Here is a 21,804-nt window from a genome sequence, read left to right as displayed (position 1 = left end):
GAGAAGAGCCCTAAGCTCCTTTCAGTGGGTGAGAGATTAGTCCCTCTTCCCAATCCCATCGACTGTTAGAAAACAGGAATTGCCAGAACAGGACAATGGTGTGTTTAGCCAGTATCTGGTTTCCAGCTATGGCCAGTATCAGATGTTTCAGTGGAAAGTGTTAAATATTCTTATGAACAATTTAGCAGTAACTCGCCCACATGGGGAACTTTCTGTCCAAGCCAACTACAGATAGGGCATTGTGAACTGAGGCATGAGGGTCTAATTATCCCTTCCTAGTTGGTGGAAACTTATTGGTTTGGCCATGATAACCATTGTTATGGTTGGTAGTATATATGTTTTGACTAATGAACATGTATAGTGTGGACATTTTGAAAGTAGGGAAACTAACCAAAATTCTATCGTGATTACTGCTGGTTAAAAGTTAACCTAGACAATGTTTAGTAGAGCCGCAGAAAGAAGGGGAAACCTCTGTAGAAGATTCTACCCACCTACCTTGCCTTTTAGTATGACTAAGAGCTAGATGTGAACAATGTGGCTGCGACAGTCCTAAATCTAACGTCCCCCCAAGGATCAGTCCTGTCTTGTTCTGTTCAACAGGTAGATACTGCTGCATGAGGTGAATGAGACTTTGTGGGCTATCTATAATGCCACCAGCCTAGACAATTTTGCACTGCTGCTGCCTCGCAGCCTGGTATATTTCAGAACCTGAATGAAAAATAGCTGGCTCAAGTTCTGTCCAGAAATGAGAGAGCTGGTGCCAATAGGCAGAGGAACATTGTGTAAGGAACTAGCAGTTCATGTGATCTTGCCAGAGAGAGAGAGAGTCCATTTTATAATTCAAGGTGATGCACAGCCTGGAAACTCCCCCATCCCCTTGCTCTACTCAAAGAGCCCAAATGAGGAATTCTTTCTTTCTATTTAGGCTGGTCAGCTAAGCTGCAGAGAGCCTATATACCACTAATGTACTGAGTACATGTGAGAGTTATGCTCTATAGTGGCAAGCTCACAAAAAGATTTAGAGTTGCTGCTATCAGCGAAGGGAGTTGTTTTTTTCAGCTCAAATGACAGTGCCTATGTTTTTGGTGCTGACACACTCAGGGCCAGATTTGAAAGGTATTTAGGTGACTTCATGGGCGTTAGGTACCTATATATTTTTCAGACATCTAGCCCTGAGGCTCTTATCCCACTGCTACATGGGTGTGTAGTTTAGCTAGTAACATGTAGCTTTAATCAGCAAACAGTTTCATTGCAGCAGTGGTGTCAACTGTTCCATAGTCAGTAAATTGGAAATCATGGGTGTTTCCATGTCAGCCAGGTCTGCAAGGTCCATAACTTTCCTACAGATCCTCAGTCACCGTGAGAGAGAGATTTCACCCCTTGTCCCCTATGGCTTGACATCAGCTTCCTCTCGGTTGCGGGGGAGAAGGAATGTATCAATTTCTGCTACTTTACACTTCTTGCATGAGACTTTCCCTGCCACACATCTTTGCAAGATTGAGGTAATTCTGTTAAACATAACAGCACAAACTTTTAACAGCTTGGTTACTGCTTACCTGCATGCTATTGCTAAATTTAGGAAAACCCAGTTGTATTTTAAAAACTTAAGTGCAATATCAATATTTGGATGTACAGTTTTTTAAAATATTGTCTTAAATATGCAAGCCATACTGCATGCATCTTTTATGGATTATTTTTATTGCAAAAAGTTTAGCCATTTGTATTATGAAAAGCTCTTAAAATAGCTCAGAGGTGTTACAAAAGGAGCTCTGCTTCCTTCACAAACATACATACAAGAAAACAACTTTTTACGGAGAGGGTGTACACATAACTTACTATCCCATGTTTTAAAAAAATGCTCTTTGCAGGGACTTTTTGGCAGATGACCTGTACTTTTGTTGTTGTCCAAGGCAAATTTTCTATATTTATTCCATGCACTGGATTCCCATTGATATTAGTGGTAATTCCACAATGGTAGCACAAGCCTTTAAAACGTGTAACTTACAATATTTATGAAACATACTTAAAATGAGACACACACCAACAAAAAAATCACTTTTTGGGATCTGACATTTTAAGGATCCCTTCAAAGACTTGAAAATTCTCAATTTCAAAGCAATGAAAGTTTCATTGCATTCAGTCACCCTACAAAACAGTTCAATATGTATTTAGTTTTGATTTTTAAGTGGTTTACCTTACTTCCTTTTGAAATGTAATCTTGCACACTTAATAAGGCGGGTGGTCACTGAATTTTGTTACACATAAGTGAAGAGTATTTGAAAACCACTATGGTAAAAGCTTATCAAGATTAAAATGTTCAAAGAAAAGAAAATATATGTCTTCATGCATGCAAATTGCCCTTATTGCTCCTAACATAAGTTGTCTGTGCCGTTGTATGAATGCAAATGACCTACTGGGTATGATCATAGTCTCTAACCCTGGGCTTGCTAGAGTACATTCAGTATTGAACTAAACATGCAATGACTCTTTGCTGCATTTAAAAAGTAAACTGCAGCATTAAGAATAGTTAGATTAAAATGTAGGTCCTTAGTCACTTAGATTCGTAACTAGCTTGTAACAAGAAAATGTAGTTTTTAAAACAGTAAATTGAGCAACTGAGCTACACTCCCCAGTTTGTGCTATTTTTCCCTTAGCTCTTGTGACTCATTGTTCAACAACAGCGGCATTACCAGTGATAAAAGCAAGTCTGAAGAAGAAAGAATTCTTCTGCTCTGATGTAAGACAATTGTGCCCTTTGCTGATTTTTATTTACTTTTAAAGCCAGGAGCAACATCTTGAGCGAAAAGGTGCTGAGCCCTTACTACATTGTACAAAGGAGCTACTTAGGGCCCTTATCTATGTTCAGGGCCCCATCCATCAAGGCAGCCTTAGATAGAATTAAAGCCAGAATAAAGCACATGCCTCCTAAGGACATGTCTATACTTACTGGAATTCTATTTAGCAGGTCTAAGAGAGACCCATAAATCGAATGCTGAAGGCAGCTCCCGCTGGCGCCTGTACTCCTTGCAAGGAGGTAAGGGAGGCAGCATGGATGCCGCCAAGGCTCAGCAAAAGGTAAGCTGACTCCAACTGTGCATTTTACAGAGCTGGAGTTGCAGACCTTAAGTTGGCCTTCCTGGTCTAGTGTAGACCAGGCCTAAAAGAGAAAGGGAGGTGAATTATACCAATATAATACCATTGCTGCTTCAGACAGACCCTGTGTTACATGCTGCAAAGTATGTTTATTTTATGTATCCGAGCAGTGGTGCTGCTCTGATTGATTTTGCCCACTGAGGGAATAGTGCCTTGGAAGTATGTTGCTGATGGAAAAGTGCAATGAATTCATAATCCCCTCGTTCAAGTAATGCTGTCTCAGAGTAGCTCTGTTGTGGAGTAATGCATGCCTATAGGTATTCACTGCAGAGTGGCACAGAACTCTGCACGTCTGGTCTGAGGAAATGATTTCTTTTGGCTAATTAGCAATACAACCCCTCCAACTCCAATCATTTTTTTGAGTAGTAGTTTTTCAATGACATGGTTGCATTTAGATCCTCATGTTTATTACAAGTGTAGTAGCTGGAAGATTTATGCCACACAAACTGGTGTAATACCATCGTTACATTCTTACCCTGGCCTTTTTAGCTCTCTCCAAAAACCGGTGTGGACTACAGACTCCAGCAGCTGGTGAAGTTCATCAATAGTTTTGTTTCTCTCAAGTACCATTTAACATTTCTGCCCTTTCCCTCCATGGACCATGACAGTCATAGATTAGCAAGTTTTAGCAGGTGATAAAATGCCTGCTGCTCACACTGCCTAAAGTTTAAGTCTTTCAAAACATCAGTTATATCTCACTGCTGGGATCAATTGCTGATGACTAACTAGTTCCTCATTTAAGAAGGCAGCATGGTAATATAAATTGGCTTGGGCAAGTACAGTGCAGTGCATATTCTGTGAACCAACAGACACAAAGCCACCCCATAATTCACTATCTACAGCATGTCTAACATTGGGAACTCCTGTTTTCTGCCAAAGCAGAACACCCACTAATGCAGCAAGACTGCCTTTCTCATCATTCCTTAACAACCCTCAAGCAGTCTTCTCTCTTCATGCTAGTGATCGCTGTACACACTTTGGTGTAAAATCTAAAAGTGGAATGTCTGGATGATAGCGCAGTGGTTCTCAAACTTTTTTCGTATTGTGTCCCACTTAAGACTGAGGCCTTTCCAGTGGTATCGGCTTCTTGGACCCAGACCCTCCTTTCACTGTTATGTTTGGACCCTGACAATAGAACAACATTCAGAGGACAACATTCAAAATAAACTTCCTGTACTAATGAGTGGGGATTCTGGATTCAGTGTTTCCAATTTTGTATGTGCATTGTATGTGCATCCTTTCCATGGATGCAGAATTTCATTAGGATTGGTAAATGCCTGCAGACCCCACTGCTCTAATCTATCCCGGTCATTTTGCAGTTCACCTCTTTCTCTTGTTCATAACTTTCTCCTTGAAATGACACCAAATGAAAACCCTGACAGACACACATCAAACAGCTGTCCCAGCTTTAAAAAAAAATTCTGGATTTTGTTGGAAAGCATCTCTGGAAATCCTGAGAGTCCCTGATCTGAACAACTAGCAGGAAGCGTGGCTGCTAGAAGCCATAGATGCTTCATCACTCTGATATAGCTTGGCTTCACCTGGGAGTGTTCTGCAGACCACCAGTGGTCTGCAGATGACAGTTTGAGAAGCACTGTGATAGGAATATCTTTCAAGAGAGCATCTGCAATTCACAAAGGCCAAATGAAATTGTCTGGTATCTACACTGAAAAACTTTTTCAAACTGCTCTTCTGGAAACACATTTTCAATCTACAAAGCTGAGTCACTTGGTTTATCTTTTCCATGGTTGTACATCTCTTTGTCTATCTAACCAGATTAGAGGTTTGAAGCCAGCAAAAAAGTTAAAATAGAAATGCCTTGGTCTGTGCAGAGCTTTATCATGCATAGGGAATAGAGCTGAAATCAGCTTTAACTGAAAAATGCCAGAGAATAACTCTTCTAGTATTTCTTGGATTCATAGCTGGCATTACTTGAATAGCATTTTGTGTATCTTCTGCATGACACCCAGTGATCCAGCTTTAGTATAATGCATGACCTGCTTTCATCAGTTCCGTGGTTGTGAATTGAATTCCGTACAAATGTTCTGGATGATCCTAGGAACAAATCGGTAGAGGTGATCAAATTCATCCACGAAAAAGGAATGCTCTTTATCTGGGTCCGTTGCAATGGCTTCCAGTTCATCTTGGGCTGCCCATGCAATTCCAACAGAATAAGCTATGACCCCTGAAAAGAAAGCCAGCATTTATAATGGACATATGTGTTTCCAAAGCGTCGTTGCATTTGCAATTAATTTTTATAAAAACGGCTCCCTCAATAAATGTTCAGGACATAGAATCATAGAACCATCATGTCCAGTCCCGTGTATGCAGGCCAGGACCAAGCACCATCCAGACCATCCCTGGCAGGTGTTTGTCTAACCTGCTCTTAAGACTCTCCAATGATAGAGATTCCACAACTTCCCTAGGCCAGTGGTCCCCAACACAGTGCCTACGGGGGCATTTGTGTGAGCCCGTCAAATGCTCGGGGCTGGCCTTCCCCGAGCACATAGCGCATGTGCGGTGCCAGCCCCAGGCGCAGGGGAGCGCCGGCCCCAGGTACACAGCGAATTGGCCACCCAGGCACGTGGCAAATTGGCCGCCCCGCCCCCAGGCGCATGGCTATGTGGGGCGCCGGCCCCAGGCGCATGGCGAATTGGCCTCCCCGCCCCCGGGCGTGCAACTATGGTGGGGGTGCCAGCTCTGGGCTTTTGTGGCTATATGGGGGGGGGGTGCCAGCTCTGGGTGCACAGCTCTGGAGGGAGCCGGCCCCAGGCTTGTGGCGATTGGGTGGACCCCCTCCCCTCCCCCATGGCCACGCAGCACATGGGGTTGCTGGCCCCAGGCACATGGCTCATTGGGGTGTGGCGTATGCATGGCCCTGGAGCCTGGCAAGCAAACAGCCCCACCCCCTGGCACCTGGCAGCTCCAAATGGTTGGGGACCACTGCCCTAGGCAATTTATTCCAGTCAGGAGCTGCTTGAGGCCAGCTGCAGCAGCTGGCACCCCAGGTGGAACATGCAATAGGCGCCCCTGCCTGCAGGGCCATCAATGGACTGACATCATCAGCAGGCACCACGGGCACCCCTGTGACATCATCGGGCGCCCTAGGCGGCGGCTGAGTCCGCCTATAGCCATGGGCCACCTCTGATTCTAGGGCTTAAACTTCCTGACAGGAAGTTTTTCCTGATGTCCAACCTAAAACCTGCCTTTCTGCAATTGAAGATCATTGCTTCTTGTCCTACTGTCAGGAGTCTGAGAACAATTTTTGTCCCTTTTCCTTGTAACAACCTCTTAGATACTTGAAAGCTGTTATCTTTTTCCCTCTCAGTCTTCTCTTTCCTAGACTAAACAAACCTGGTTCCTTCAATCATTGATTGTTTTTAGATCTTGAGTAATTTTTGTTTGTCTTTAGACTTTCTCCAATTTTCCCACATCTTTCCTGAAATATGGTGCCCAGAACTGGACACAGTACTCTAGTTGAGACCTAATCAGTGCAGAGTAGAGCAGAAGAATTACGTCTGGTATCTTGCTTATGGCATTCCTGTTAATACATCCCAAAATGATGCTTACCTTTTTTGCAACAGTCACATGGTTAACTCGTATTTTGCTGTTGGTCCACTATGACCCCTAGATTCCTTTCCTCAGTATTCCTTCCTACATATTCATTTCCCATTTTGTATGTATGCACCTGCTTGTTCCTTCCTAAGTGGAATATTTTGCATTTGTCCTTGTGGAATTTTATCCTGTTAACTCAGACCATTTCTCTAGTTTGTCCAGATCATTTTGAATGATAATCCTATCCTCCAAAGCACTTGCTACCTTACCCCACAGCTTGGCATGATTCACAGACTTTGTAAGTGTGTACTCTCTGCCATTATTTAAAAAACTGATGAAGATACTGAACTGAACCAGACCCAGAACTGATCCCTGTGGAGCCCCACTTGTTATCCCCTTCCAGCATGACTGTGAACCATTGATAACTACTCTCTGGGAACAGTTATCCAACCAGTTATGCACTCACATTATTGTAGCTCCACCTAGGTTGTATTTTCCTAGTTTGTTTATGAGAAGGTAATGCGAGACTGTTGTATCAAATGCCCTACTAATATATAGATATACCACATCTACCCCTTCTCCCTTAACCACCAGGCTTGTTATCCTATCAAAGAAAGTTATCCAGCTGGTTTGATATGATGGGACCAGACTCTATGTTGTGGCTCCTGAGAGCCACTATAGAAGATGCAGCCAAAGGCCTGCTCTTACAGGAGGCTGTGAAACTCTGAGTGTTGTAGCTAAATTCCCTCTCGCTCTCAATACAATTTCCATACTGGTAGCTATGAAAGGATCTGCATGGATCTGTGGACATCAGACCTTATGGTGCTGCTTCAGTGCTAGGAAATTTCTCCACGTCCCATCGTAGCTGCTTTTACAGCTTCTGTGAGAGTTCACTAAGAGTAGAACCAGATATAGAGGCTGGGTGGGAGGAGAGGGACAATGTTGGCTTTGGCGAGTAGGTCTGGTCAAAGTCAGGCTTCAACAGTAGTAGGCTGTTGACTGAAAATCTGGCAGAGAATGTGTTTGAACATCTGAGCAGGCTTGTGGCGGGGGGCGGGGTGAGACAAAAGAGACAACTGTATAGGGGCCTAGCATTTCAAAGTGGCCTAGAGCTCTCAGCTGCCACTGTTCCTACTTCAGTAGTGGTGGCAGCTGAAGCCCCAAACCCCATGGGACTGCTGCAGGAATGCCACTCCATTCAGCTCTGAGGGCTGGTGGGAGAGTAGTGCTGTGGTTCTGGTGGCACTAAGGGGTGACTGCCCTTCTGCCCTTGGCCCCACCCCTTCTGGGGCCTGGCTCTGCCCTTCTGGGGCCCAGATCTGGGACTCTTCCCACCTTCCTCAGAGTACATGGTAGCTGTTAGCCCCATTGTCTGAAACTGAAAGCAAAGGTGAGCTTCATATACTTGTGTTCTGTAGGTCTATAGAAACCCACTGAGACTGCAGTGTCTGACGAATCTGACGACAGTATTGTGGGCTTTCCACCTTCATCTTTATCAGCTCTAACAAGGCCATAGCTCAGGATGGTGAGCTCCCCAAAAGTCCATCTACTGCTCTACTGCAATGACAACTTGTAACTGCATTACCGCCATAAACATTAAGCTACTGTGTATAGGTGGAGTGGGCCACCAGAGCAGGTGATAGCACTAGTTTACCATTTTGATGAGCTGTCATGGCTGGCCCTCGGACATCATCATAAGACCTGCCATCTGTAATCAGGATCATTATCTTCCTCTTGTTGGGTTTGGATTTGCTAAAGAGCTGTTCAGAAGCGTAGGTGATGGCTGCTCCAGTGCTGGTCCCTCCACTCCAGTAGTTGACTCGCTTAATAGCATTCAGAACATCTTGCTTAGTGCTGTGCTTGTCAAATCCAAACTCCAGCCTCTGCTCATAGGTGTACTGCACTGCCCCGACACGGGTGTCAGTGTCTGAAATCTCAAATTCTTTACTTATGTTGGCTACAAATTGGAGGACAGTGCGGAAATTGCCAGTGCCAACGCTGCTGGAACCGTCAATTACAAAGCCAATGTCAGCTGCATTTAGACACGTCTTGCTGCAAGCCAGCCGATCTGTGTCGCAGACACGCTTCACCAAGTTCTGGACTACCTTGCGTAGGTTGAACCAGCTTGGCACATTAATGGAATAGAAGCCATTTGTTCTGCACACTGCCTGCAGAGAGAGGCAAATACATGTGTCAAAAGGCAGTTATTGAACACTGGATTTAGTTTATAGTTAGGCAATCAAATTCTGCTACCTTCCTGAAAAAAAGCTCCAAAACTGTAACAAGAAGGCTGTGTCTACACTGGGCCACTTATTCCGGAAAAGCAGTCTCTTTTCCGGAATAAGCTGAGAGCTGTCTACACTGGTCCCGTGAATTTCCAGAAAAGCTGTGACGATTTACTGTAAGAAATCTGCTGCTTTTCTGGAAAAACTATGCTGTTCCTGCTCGGGCAAAAGTCCTTTTTCTGGAAAACTGTTCCGGAAAAGGGCCAGTGTAGACAGCACAGTAGTCTTTTCCGGAAAAAAGCCCCGATCGCGAAAATGACGCTCGGGGCTTTTTTCCGGAAAAGCACGTCTACATTGGCCACAGATGCTTTTCCGGAAAAGCAGCCTGCCAGTGTAGATGCTCTTTTTCTGGAAATACTTATAACGGAAAACTGTTCCATTTTAAGCATTTCCGGAAATTCATGCCAGTGTAGACACAGCCGAAGTGTGTTCAACCAAAGTACTAGGCTTCCTGCCCCTGCATTTATAAAACATGATAGAGCCATCACTGTGAAATGTTTCGACAATTAACTAGGAAATTCCACCACCTACTGGGTTTTGTTTTGTTCGCAGGTTATATAAGAGTTAAACCAAATGCCCAAACTACACATTCATATTCAGATCTCTTCATTCATGTAGAGTTCTAATCTGTACAAAATGGCTGCCTTGGGGGTGCCTTGTTTGACTAGCAATGGCTCCAGAGCACATCCTCACCAGTTAAAAGTAAAAATAGGCGGTTTTGTCCACTTGTCAGTCCTGCAAATCTGGCATAAGTCAAGCTAGGTTCTTTCTGGCTCTCTCCCTCCCAACCAGTAACCAGGGTTATGAAACTGAAATGAAGTTTAAAAAAACAATCAGTCTTCCATGGTTGTTGCTTCTCCAGTGCAGGGGAAGCAACATTTCTTAAATGTTTACAGTTTTGGCAGTAAATTTAAGCTGTGATGATGCTGAGCGCACATAGCGTGTGGGGGAAAGCTGTTCCAGAACTAAGAGGAGAGTTGGGGAACTTGTGGTGAAGGAATGCATTGTTGGCGCATGGTGGGGGCAGGGAGAGAGGGTGGAATGTGGAGAATGTTGTGCGTAGAGGAGGTAGAATCAGAAGTGTTGTGCATTGTAAAAGCTTTAAGATGTTAATGTTGCCTCTAACTTGTTGAGAGCCTTGAAGGAGCCGGATCCTGTGTCTGCCCTTTATCCTCCACATGAAAGGTGGGTGCAACTGTTTCTGTAGTACTGTCCTCTTGGCTGCATTTGGTGTCAGCAACTCTCTCTCACAGCAGCTCTAAGTTAGTTCTGTACACACTGGTTTAGGCTTCACTTCATAGTCTCACCATGTTTGTTTTCTTCTCTCTTGCTGCTCTGTTTATGTTCTGACCCTGCCATATGCAGCCACAAAATAGAATAATAGGACTGGCAGGAACCTTGAGACGTCATCTAATCCAATCCCCTGCACTCAGGGCGGGGCAAGGTATTATAGATTCTAGACCGGGGTGGCCAACCCCTAACAGGCAAAGAGCCAAAACAGTTGTGCATATAGCGCAAAGAGCTGGAGGAGGATAAAAGTTGTTGAGCAAAAACAAAAACAAAAAACACTGCCCCTGTAAGAAACGTGGTTAAAGGCTTTTTGGCCACATCAGGCTCCCCCTGGCCATCACCATCTTGAAGACGCCATTTGAATGGTCGCGCTGGATGGCACAGGGAGCTTGGGAGGCGGGGGCCAGATTCGGGGGTGTGGGGACGACGCACTTTCAGAGGGAGAGGGGGAAGAGCCGTAAGCAGCTTGTGAGCCACGGGTTGCCCATGGTTGTTCTAGACCATCCCTGACAGGTTTTTGCCTAATTTGCACTTAAAAATCTTCACTGATAGAAATACCACAATCTCCCTAGGCAATTTATTCCAATGCTTAACCACCCTGACAGAAAGTTTTTCCTAATGACTAACCTAAATTTCCCCTGCTGCAATTTAAACCCATTGCATCTTGTCCTGTCCTCAGAGGTTAAGAAAAATATTTTTTCTCCCTCTTCTTTTTATGTACTTGAAAACTATTATCTGGGCCTCTCCCAGTCTTCTCTTTTCCAGACTAAACAAGCCCAGTTCGTTCAGTCTTCCCTGGTAGGTCAAGTTTTCTAGACCTTTCATCATTTTTGTCGCTCTTCTCTGGACTCTCTCCAATTTGTCCACATCTTTCCTGAAATGTGGCACCCAGAACTGGACACAAGTCTCCAGTTAAAGCCTAATCAGCACGGAGTAGAGCAGGATTACTTCTCATGTCTTGCTCACAATATTCCTGCAAAAACATCCCAGGCTGATGTTTATTTTGCCAACTTTGCCTTCCTGTTTGGGCCCCCTGCTCTCTATCTTCCATGCCAGCTCTGGCAGGATCATAGAGCCTCACTGTAGTTTTGCCCCTTTAAAAAAAAATAAATGAAAACAAGACGATAAGCCAATCAAATGAAGCCTGGAGACAGCCCAATTAATGCCATTTAGGGCTTTGAAGCTCATAGGAAATATATTTCATGGCAGAAGGACAGCGGAAAATGCCCAAAATCATCTTGCAGGTGGCTCAGAGAACAAGTCACTCTCTGAAAATGCTGCCTAATTTCCATCCTGTTTCCTGAACCCTGGCTGGCTTGGCACGTCACACTTCATGTCACAATATCATGCCAATTGGCCCGGCAGTAGTTTCATATTGACATGAGTATAGGTTGCCTATCTGAAATGGTTTAAGAGTATTTCATCCATAGGTAGTTGGCAGGGATGCCCTCTCATTCCCTGGGTAACCAGGGGGTTCATCTATTTATTTATAAAAAAGTAACAGACAATATACTTCAAACAACTTTACTGAACAAACATTATTTATTCTGATTAGCTGAATAATTGTTACGCACCCATGGGATATGATTTCTCATTTAGACCAATCTCACAAAAGCAGGATGAGCTCCCAGGTGTGTGTGGTATATGCATTATTTTTATGTTGCACCAAGTAGCCATGACTTTATAAGAACGAAATAGCATCACACAAATGGGGTGATGTATCTCCATGGATGGGTGTTACTGGTTTTCTTTTCCCTCTTCCCCATAACAGACTGTCAGGAATTAGATCTGTAGAATATGTCCCTCCTATGCCCAATATAAAAACAATTGTCTTGCTGAAAATATTGCAGCCCAGATGCAGCTAGGAGAGTAGGAATGGGCTTTCCTGACAGCTAGGCCGATAAAATCCTGGAGCCTTCATATTCCACCTGTTTGCAGGAAGGAAACAAAACTCTTTCAGGAACCTATCTGGCTCCTATTACTGTTGTATGTGAACATCTCACAGTCTTATGTATTTACCCTCTTAATTCATCTGGAAGTAGTAGTATTCACAAGCTACAAAGGGGGACAAAGTGACACGATTGAGGGCTGCAGGCAGCTTGAAGAGAAGGGCATAGATTAAATCCCTCACAGTGGCATATCAAATTGGCTAGTTGAGGCAGCTCTCTGCATAGCTTGTTGGCTTTTGTGGAACCCATTCTGAGGTGGCTCTCCCTGCCCATGGTACAAAAGGAGTCGGCACCTAAATCAGGATTTATGCCTCCTATTGTTCCAGTTTTTCTAGGTGCCTAAAAGCTAGGCATTGTGATGTGGAGCATTGTAATTCTTAAGTCTACTTGTGCATGCAGACCAGAGAAACTAAGGCTTTGTTGTCCCTTAACAATTTAAAACACTGCCGTGAAAGTGTGGCCACTGCTAGAGCTCTGCGTAAACCTCTTCGGTGACAGGAGTAGCTAACGGTGCAGGAAGTGCGGCTCCCTGTACGGTAGCCTGGTTCACACTGGCTCTTTAAAGCACTGTAGCTTGCTGTGCTCTGATGCTTGTATGGGTCTGTTTCAGACCTCTGAGCCAGAACTGTACAGTGCTGTTAAGTGGCAGTGTAGATTTGGCCTAAGTGACTTTTCCGAGGGCATATAAGAAGTCTGTGGTGGAGTAGGGAAATTAACTGAGGCTTTCCAAGCCCCTGGCTAGTGCCCAATGCACTATAATTTATTCATAAATAAGTCTGAGTTATGGTTCTTACTTCATATGGGAAGCATGCTCAAGGAAGCATTTAAGAAAAAATGTCCTGATAACCTAAACAAGGGTCAAAGAACGGCTGTTATGAGTGTCTATTGACTGCTATACTTGGTAACATTTTAAAATTTAGAAATGTATGTTTTCATAATACCCAAGGGCTTAGTTTTCTGCAAGAACTCATTAACAGCTGTTGATGAAACTCTATTTTAAAATAAAGCCACTTTCAGGTAGCACTTGAAAAAAGAAGTCTTGGCATTTTTTAAATACAAGTTTTCCCTTTCCAATGCTATGACAGATTTACACCATCTAGAGCAAACACAAAACACCTTCAAAATTGGCTGCTAACTTACATGCCACACCATGGTTCAGTCCAAAACAGTCTGAAATTGGTAAGCTGTTCACACCTTGTCATAACCTCACCCAATTAGAGATTTATAATAGAAACACTAAAAATATTAATAGTGCAGGGGTCAAAAGTTTTGCTTTCTGCTGAATGATCTAGGAGCAGGGCTTGAATAGTTTTACTGATGCTAGAAGTCTTTTTACTAAGACTATGTTTACACTGGGAAGGGTGCTGTTGATATGCAAAAGTCACCAAAAGTGAAAACTGGTCAAACCAGTTTTCTGCGCCTCATTGTCGACATTTCATGGCCACCTTGCTAGAACCCCGTCAACAGATAGAGCAAAGCGATGTGGGAAAACAAATCTGATCTCTGCACTTCTTGGGATTCCCTCATAGCTCTGTGAGCTCTCGGTGCTGAGGAATGTCAAAGCAGCCCAGCAGTCTCTCCTGCCCTCCCCCTGCAGCTGCAATCTGCCTGCTGCTGTGTTCCTAGCAGGACAGAAGGGGAGCGTTCCAATGATTTGCTCTTTGTTTCCCAAATGGAGCAGCTCACTCAGCTATCAGATACATTCCAGAACTTTGAAAGGGGAGGGGCGCATATATGCAGGGCAGCGGGGATCACAAAACACTGAGCACAGCCATCGGGGCAGACGTTGTGGGATACTGGTGGAAGCCAGTTCTTTCAACAAAACAAACAGCAGAGTCCACAATGGCTCTTTGTCCACAATAATGGGAGGGGAAAAGAAAAAAGAATCTCTTGTGGGGCTGGAAAATTTTTCTTGATAAAGGTGGGTGTTTTTCCCGACAAATGTCACATTGCAGCGTAAACGCTTTCACTGTTATATCACCAAAAGCGTTTTTTATGACAAAACATGCCAGTGTAGACAAGGCCCAAACCACAGATGTGTTTCTAGCATGAGTAGGAAATGGTCAACTGATCAGAAATTGTTCGTGTCACCTCGTGTGTTAATCTCATTTCAAATATTTGTGTTGTTTGTTTGATGGTACCTCTCAATCAAAGTTTAAGTAGTTTATTTTTATCTACTTTGGTCTATTTTGTCTTCATGGAATACAGAAAAGTAGGAATGAGAAATGAAAAAGTCTTATGCTGTTTGGTTATCTGTCTACAGTTTCCTGCCAGCACAGAAAATTGTGGCTCTCAGCCTGTTTTCTAACACTTTGTCCAGTCTATACATATATTTTACAAGACCAAAATGCTGGGGCTCTCACCATTCCCCCTAAGAGACTATTTCATTGTTTAAGAGATCTCACTGTAAAGTAGTTTCTCCTTATATTCCTTAGCTAATAATGTTACTGGTTCCTCATTCCAGCACTCCTTTTCAAGCAGTATGTATTAAGCAAACCTCAGCCCTGAGACTACTACATGTTTGAATCTGACTAGAGCATTGCTGCCCATTGCTATTCAACATTCCAGTGTTAGATTTGATAGTAATTCTAACAGGAAAGCTGTAACCTTAAGAAGGGGGAAAAAACAGGAGGGAGTGGGGAGGAGAAGGTGGAAAGAGGAAGAGAGAAAAAGGGGCTTTATAGAAGATGGGCTCACATCAAACTATCAGATCCAAACATGCTGGGAACCTTACTATCTTTCAGGCCTCGGTCCAGGATTTGCACTCTGAACACACATCTAGTTTATGTACCCCATTCCCCAGTACCTTGTCCACAAAGTTGGGCTCAATAACATTCTGTTTTTCATTTTCATCGGCTCCTTCCATGGTGACAAAGAAAATGTTGATTCCAGATTCTCGCGCCAGCCTAGAGGCCTCCTCCACCTTGTCAGTGGGCCAGCCATCCACCAGCACTACAGCCACGTTGGGCGCACCGCCTCGGTTGCCATTGGTGTCCAAAAAGAAGTGTTTGTTCACAAACGAAAGTGCCTTCCCTGTAAGAGGAGTGGATTGGAGGATGATGCCCAGTAACCTGTCTCTTTAGACCAGGCATGTCCAAAGTCCGGCCCGCGGGCCAATTGCGGCCCGTGTTCCGGTTTAATACGGCCCCACAGGTAATTTGGCAATATCTATCTTTTATGGCCCCCAACGAATCCATATGTATTGAGATGAATACATTGTAAAATCTCAGTTAATGTCAGTTGGTCTAAATCAGTTATAAATATATTTGGACACAACATGTATACATGGTGTTATGTTCCTGTTCATATTTTTTGAACTTAAAAGTTGACAGACAACCTCTATTACCAATAATATGTAATGTACTTTACAATGTTCCTGACATATATTTCAGCTTCCTGGATTTTTTTTTCATCTGGCCTTCAGATATGAAAGGCAGAGTGATTTAACACCTGTTTAGATTTGTCATCCATGTGACGAAATGAAAAGTATGCCGTTTGCAATAAACTTTGCATAAAATAGTTAATTTGCGTTTAATTTTAATGGTTCAAAGAATGTCAGACAAAATGGTCGGCCCTCACGCTTGTTCACTTCATCAAATCTGGCCCTCTTTGAAAAAAGTTTGGACACCCCTGCTTTAGACATAGGAACGTGGAATGCTTTAAGACAGTGTTTCTGATCTAGAGCTAGAGACCAAATTCCAGCCCTAAAGCTCTAGGAAGGGGAGCATTAGCAGGTAGAGTGTAGAGGCAGCATGGAAGCTGAACAGGAAGAAGAACCACTTGCAATGGTCCAACTTTATGCCTTGCTCTGGTTCCAACATCAGTGAGAACTTCTCCCTTTCTCTGCTCCTCCTTATTAGTGTGGATGAGTCAAGAGAGCAAAAGCCTCAGCTATGACGGGGGGAGCTGCTGATGAGGGTAAAGGAAAAGAGTGACACCCCAAAATTCTCAGCTTTCCTGAAAACCAAACCCTCTCATGGATGAGAGTTTACATATAATATAATGTAATGTAAATGTAATTCAAAATCTTTTACTTAAGCTGTGCTCAAAATCTCACCGACTAATGCACATAAGATATTATTAAAAGGTCTTTGCTAGCTCTCTTCCCCTCAATCAGTCCCATGTAGGGTGCAGAGTAGACCCCTGCTAGGATGATAGTAATACATCAATCACAGGGTGCCATGGCATGCTCCGGACTCTGTGGTCATCAGCTGCCTAGTTTAGTTATGCAATGCTGCATCAAGCTTGTTTGCCCACTAGAACCCCTACGAGGTTGTTTGCCCACATCCTATGGACCTTCTCATGCTAAGGAACAGCAGATAAGCTACCCACAGCCTACATACCAACATTGGAAAGTCCTCCTTTCTGTAGAATTTTCTCTATGGCATTTTTCACATCCCTGGAGTTCGCATGAGTTTTGAGGTTAAATTCTGTAGACGGATCATCACTAACATGTAAAAAAGAAAAAAAAAAGTGGCCATCAGTTTTTTGCAGTTTGCAGCATGGTTCTATTTATAATAGTTTAAGTAATGCCCCAAGGAGACGGAAGAGGAAGTTTGCCGGAAAGGCAGTTCACTACATAACCACAGAGAAGACCTTTAAAAAGAAGTGTCTAGTGTTTCCTATAGAAACATGTAGGCACATCCCTGTAAAACACAAACAATCTAGACATACGAATGATAAAGTAACAGGTATTGGTGAAGACATACCAATAGACTCAAACTTTTTTTTTTGTTGGCTGTGGACATCTCTGAATTCATTTAGTGCAGCAGTGGTTTTCAACCTGTGGGCCACAGATCCCTGGGGAGCTGCAGCTTACATCTAAGATTTCCAAATGGGTCTGCACCTCCATTTATAAGTTTTTAGGGCTCCGTGAATGAAAAAAGGTTGACAATCACTGTAGTAGAGGCTACTCTCTTGTTTGTGGTAATGGTGTAAGAGAGAGAGACAGAGAGTTTTAATTATATGAATTATAGGGCTTCTCTTCTTTGAAAGCTATTTTTAGATAATTTAACAGCATGCATTTAAGGAAAAACTTGGTATGTAATTTTGTTTTAAACTCTCCTGAACTTTTAGCAGCAGGAGAGGCAACAGTATCTACCTCAGTCCATCCTATTTCTGTGTATCTCTGGCAATCTATCCACTTAGATTTTGTCTTCCCTAAACAAAACCTTTTTTTTTCTTCCATGTGTTAACTAACAAGTGTAAGCATATGACACAAATACATTTGCCTTTTCACACTAGGATTTAACCACAGGGTAGCTAAAGTGCTTTTAAAAAAACTACCTTTTTTTCCTCATTGGATGCACCCATTGTAGAAGCTTTGCCTTTTCATACTGTGCTGCTATTGGTATGTAAATTAAGCCTCAAAGCCGATTGTGCACAAATCTCAGTAGTTTACAAAATTACTTTCTGCTTAAGAATACTACCTCATTTATTGCAGTGTTTTTTATCACTTTGTTATTAGTTAGCATGAAAAGGAATACAGAGATGTAAAGCTAGATGGGACTATTATGATCATCTACGCTAATCTCCAGTATCTAAACTCTGGTCATCTGAAGAAGTGGGCTGTGCCCACAAAAGCTCATGATACCATCTACATGTTTTCATAGAACCATAGAGCTGGAAGAGACCTCAAGAGGTCATCAAGTCCAGCCCCCTGCCCTAGGCAGGACCAATCCCAACTAAATCAACCCAGCCAGGGCTTTGTTAGTCTATCAAGTGCTACCAGACCATTTGTTGTTTAAGTTTCTCCAGTATCTTGTTTATTTCTATGTTCAATCTTTCAAGATAGCCAAGTATATTTTTCCCATACACTTCAGTCTCATAACATCCCAAATTTCCTATGTTGAATTTTATATTGTTTCTCTCACTTAGAATAGATTTAGTGTAAAAATAAATGAAAATAGACTATGGTCACTCCAAAAAGAGTCGGGATTAGTGCAGTTGTGACCTTGTACAGACTGAGGAAGAGCCAGACATTATGGGGAGACACTCTTACCCATATTGAACAATACCCATGAGAGGACCAGCTATGCCAACATCCAGAGCTTGAGCGACATCACTGAGAAATTGTTTTTGGATCTGAAAACGGCGTTTTCCGATGCTCCAGCTCCCATCAATCAAGAAGGATAAATCAACTTTGCAGTCTGAGAGAGGAAATAGCAATGAGAGGCTTCCTTGTTTTTACTATTATAATTATAAAATAAAGCAATTGGGGGAAATATGCCTTACTTACATTTCAGTGTACAGTATATATAGAGCAGTATAAACAAGCCCTTGTCTGTATGAAATCTTTAGTTTGCACTGACTTTGCTGGTGCTTTTTATGTAGCCTGTTGTAAAACTAGGCAACTAGCTAGCTGGATCGATGTACCTTCTGGTACGTGAGCCTCTGGTTGAGAGACACTGCATTAGAAAAAGTGACCCTGTTGTGATAAAGTTACTACAGGACCTAGGAGGCCAAAGAGGGTAGACAGAACCTAAGCTTTGCTGTCTCTGAGCCACGGCTACACTTTACTTTCACCTTTGACACCGAGCCTGATCCGCACAGTGTCGGAACATGAGTATGCAAATGAAGCCCAGGCTATTTAAATCCTGGGCTCATTTGCACTTCCAAAGCGCTTGATTTGCATCCCTCTCTCTGCAGAGGGATCCAGTCTAGACACAGCCAAATAGAGTGGGGGGAGAGGAGGAGGGAAAGGGGGCTGGGAAATTTGTGAGCTCAGCCAAGGGCTTCTATCTCAGCAAGAGTTATAGTTCTATAAACCCTCCCTACTCAGGGTTTGCTTTCCTTTTCTTTCACTCCTCACTTTAAGGTCTGATCCAAACCCCGTGGAAGTCAGTGGGGGGGAGGGGGGAGAATCTCTTCCCGACTTCAACAGGCTCTGAGCCAGGTCCTTTCTTAATTGTGGGTGAGAGTTTCCAGATGGTCTTTGTCTACTTCTTTCTCCCTATGCCTAGGAGGTGTCTCTCCTTTTGCTGCTGTGACCACAGGACCCATTTTCTGAATGGTCCCTCCTCCCTCCAGTAGATCAGCTTCTAAGCCAGTAGAGCCCCAATTCCAGGAGCCAGACCTGCTCAGTCAGTTATTCCAGACAAAAGGAGTGCTGTTATTAGCACCCAGTTGCTTAGCCTCATCCCAGGCACAGCAAATACATGGTGTGTGTTAGTAAGTGTCCCCCAAGCAGGCTCCAAATTCTGTGTCTGATGCCATACTACAGAGCCATGGCCTGAGAAATTCCCATGACACAATATTTCATACAGCCAACATCTCACTATTCTGAGGATGGCAGTATGCTTCCCAGCTTGTGTAGACAGAGGCAGGCTAGCTCTTTTTTAGTGAGTAAGCTAAAAACAGCAGTGTAACTAGAGGTAGCACAGACCATACCCAGGCTAAACCCCCAAACATGTACTATGGGGGTCTGGGAGAGACGTACTCAAGTGGCTAGTCCAAGTTGCTACTTGACCTGCTCTCAGTGACACTGCTATTGTAGCATGTTAACTCGAGCAGAGCGTGCATGTGTCTGTCTACCCATACTGGGAAGCAGGCAATGTAGATGTATCCCTTGGTTTGAGTAAGGCCAGGTCTATACTAGCCTTAGAAGGTCGGCTTAGGTATGCAATAACATAGCTGGAGTTGATGTACCTTAAGCCAAGTTTGGCACCATCTCCACTGCAGGAGTTTGACCATTTTCCTTACTCCTTGCGAAGCAAGGATTACCAGCGCCAACTGGGTCACCCTCAGCATTTGATTTAGCGGGTCCTTACTAGACCCGCTAAATCAAACACCAGAAGATTGATCTCTGGCATGGTAATTATAGAGGTGGCCGAAGTTAAGAGTTTGCTATTTGCTCCATAAGGTAAAAAAATTATTTGCAGCAGATGAGAAACCTGGCAAATGCTAAACACAAACTCTTAAGGACATCTAGTACTATATTGTATAGGAATATATGTTCCAAAATTTGTCTAATATCTTATGCTTAGTTGATTTTTTTTACTACATTCTCAGAGGTTCAATTCACATACCAGCAAAGAGATCATTGTTATATAATTCATTATGATTTACGTACTTGGATTTCCCTGGGAAACTGGCTCCAAGGGTTTTGGATTCAATTCTTCCTTTGAACTGAAGCCTGGAGAAATTTTTAAAAAATTGTTTAGTCACTAAATGCACAAGAAACTATTCTGTGTCTGACCTCACTGATAGGAAGAAAGTACAGAGTAAACAGAGATGTCTCTGAAAGTGATTTGTGCTTCTTGTTATTTTGGTGAGGTGACATGTAAAACAATACACCCCTGAGGACTGGGGACATGTTGCTTGTCGTCTTCACTCCTGTTACTGATCAGAAAAGAAAAGAATAAGGAGGATCAGGTTATTGTAACTACACATTGGCCTTACTCCAGGGAGATGTCCACCTTCTCATCCTGAAATCTTCTAATCAGAGAAGGACTATTAAACCAGGGAGTTGGCTGTACTCATGTTTAAACTGATGAGAAAATTGCGAAGTCAGTAACATGTAAGGTTATTTCCAATTTTTTTATACAAGTAATCTAGGACTAAAAATGCTCCTAGAATCTGACATAAAGACATGGCGAAAAGACTGGGGAAAGGGTTGTTATAGTGTCCTGACCTGGACCTACAGATGAGTCAGAGCAGTGTCTCATCTAAAAGGTTTACTATTCAGCAGTCACATCTGATGGTGCAGATTTTTCTGAATTCCTGCCCCGAGCACAGTTCTGTTTTGTGGTTTTTGCTAGGGGTAGTAAATTTGGCTTTTCTGAGATGAAGTAAACAGGTGATCTGTTTATGACAAAAACACTTCTGGAATCTCTCTCTGACAAGGTGGGTTTTACCACCACACTCACATTTGCTCCAAATATTAATTCAAATCTGTATATTTCACTTCACTTTGCTGAAAACCACAGTGACCAAAGGAAGTGTTGATATACTGATTAGAGTTTAGAAAGGAAAAGAAATAGAAAGTAGAAGGTTGAATTAAGATACGCAACTCCAGTTAGGGTAATTATGTAGCTGGAGTCGACGTATCTTAAATCATGTTTCTGCACCATCCACACAGTAGAAAGTTGACAGGAGCATACGCTCCTATTGACTTTTCTTACTCTTCATTAGTAAGAAGTACTGGTGCTGATGGGGGCACCCTCTCAGTTCAATTTACTGGGTCTATACTAGGCCTGCTAAATCAAACTCTGGAAGATTGACTGCAGCTGCGGTGATGTTCTGCATAGTGTAGATGTGCCCTGACAGTTGATTCTCCATTGCCTTTTACTTTCATTTACTCCTTTTTTAACTGAATGCAAAGTGGGAGTACAATGCTACCATTTTGACTTAATGGCAGCTTGCACATCCTTTCCACTGATTTAAATGACTACCAAGGTTTCAAGGCAGTGGAGAGTCAGGCTGCTCATGTTCTGTTTTCCTATATGGAGAGGTGAGCAAGGACAAAGAGCATCCTATCACATAACTGGGAAGGGGAAGCAAGTCATTAATGAGGTCTTCAGTTTTTTTCTATGATGTTAGGTTCTTCTTTTTTGAGGAAAAGAGAAAAAAAC

General features: G+C 43.1%; 1 protein-coding gene across 2 annotated transcripts in view; it reads right to left on the bottom strand.

Moving 5' to 3' along the window:
- Positions 1–1,679: 1,679 nt before the first annotated feature.
- VIT (vitrin) overlaps positions 1,680–21,804 on the bottom strand; it is an 84,223-nt gene continuing 64,098 nt past the window's right edge. For both annotated transcript variants that reach the window (XM_006131292.5, XM_006131293.5), the window contains 6 exons: positions 20,304–20,366; positions 18,234–18,381; positions 16,576–16,679; positions 15,039–15,265; positions 8,363–8,876; positions 1,680–5,338 (listed from right to left, as the gene is read on the bottom strand). In XM_006131292.5, coding sequence (XP_006131354.3) covers positions 5,160–5,338; positions 8,363–8,876; positions 15,039–15,265; positions 16,576–16,679; positions 18,234–18,381; positions 20,304–20,366 — 1,235 coding nt within the window. In that variant the 3' untranslated portion in view covers positions 1,680–5,159. The remainder of the gene's footprint in view (positions 5,339–8,362; positions 8,877–15,038; positions 15,266–16,575; positions 16,680–18,233; positions 18,382–20,303; positions 20,367–21,804) is intronic.

The sequence above is a fragment of the Pelodiscus sinensis genome, chromosome 3 (genome assembly GCF_052426305.1).
Source record: "Pelodiscus sinensis isolate ZL-2025 chromosome 3, ASM5242630v1, whole genome shotgun sequence".
Taxonomy (NCBI): Eukaryota; Metazoa; Chordata; order Testudines; family Trionychidae; genus Pelodiscus; species Pelodiscus sinensis.
This window is presented reverse-complemented; position numbering and strand designations above follow the sequence as displayed.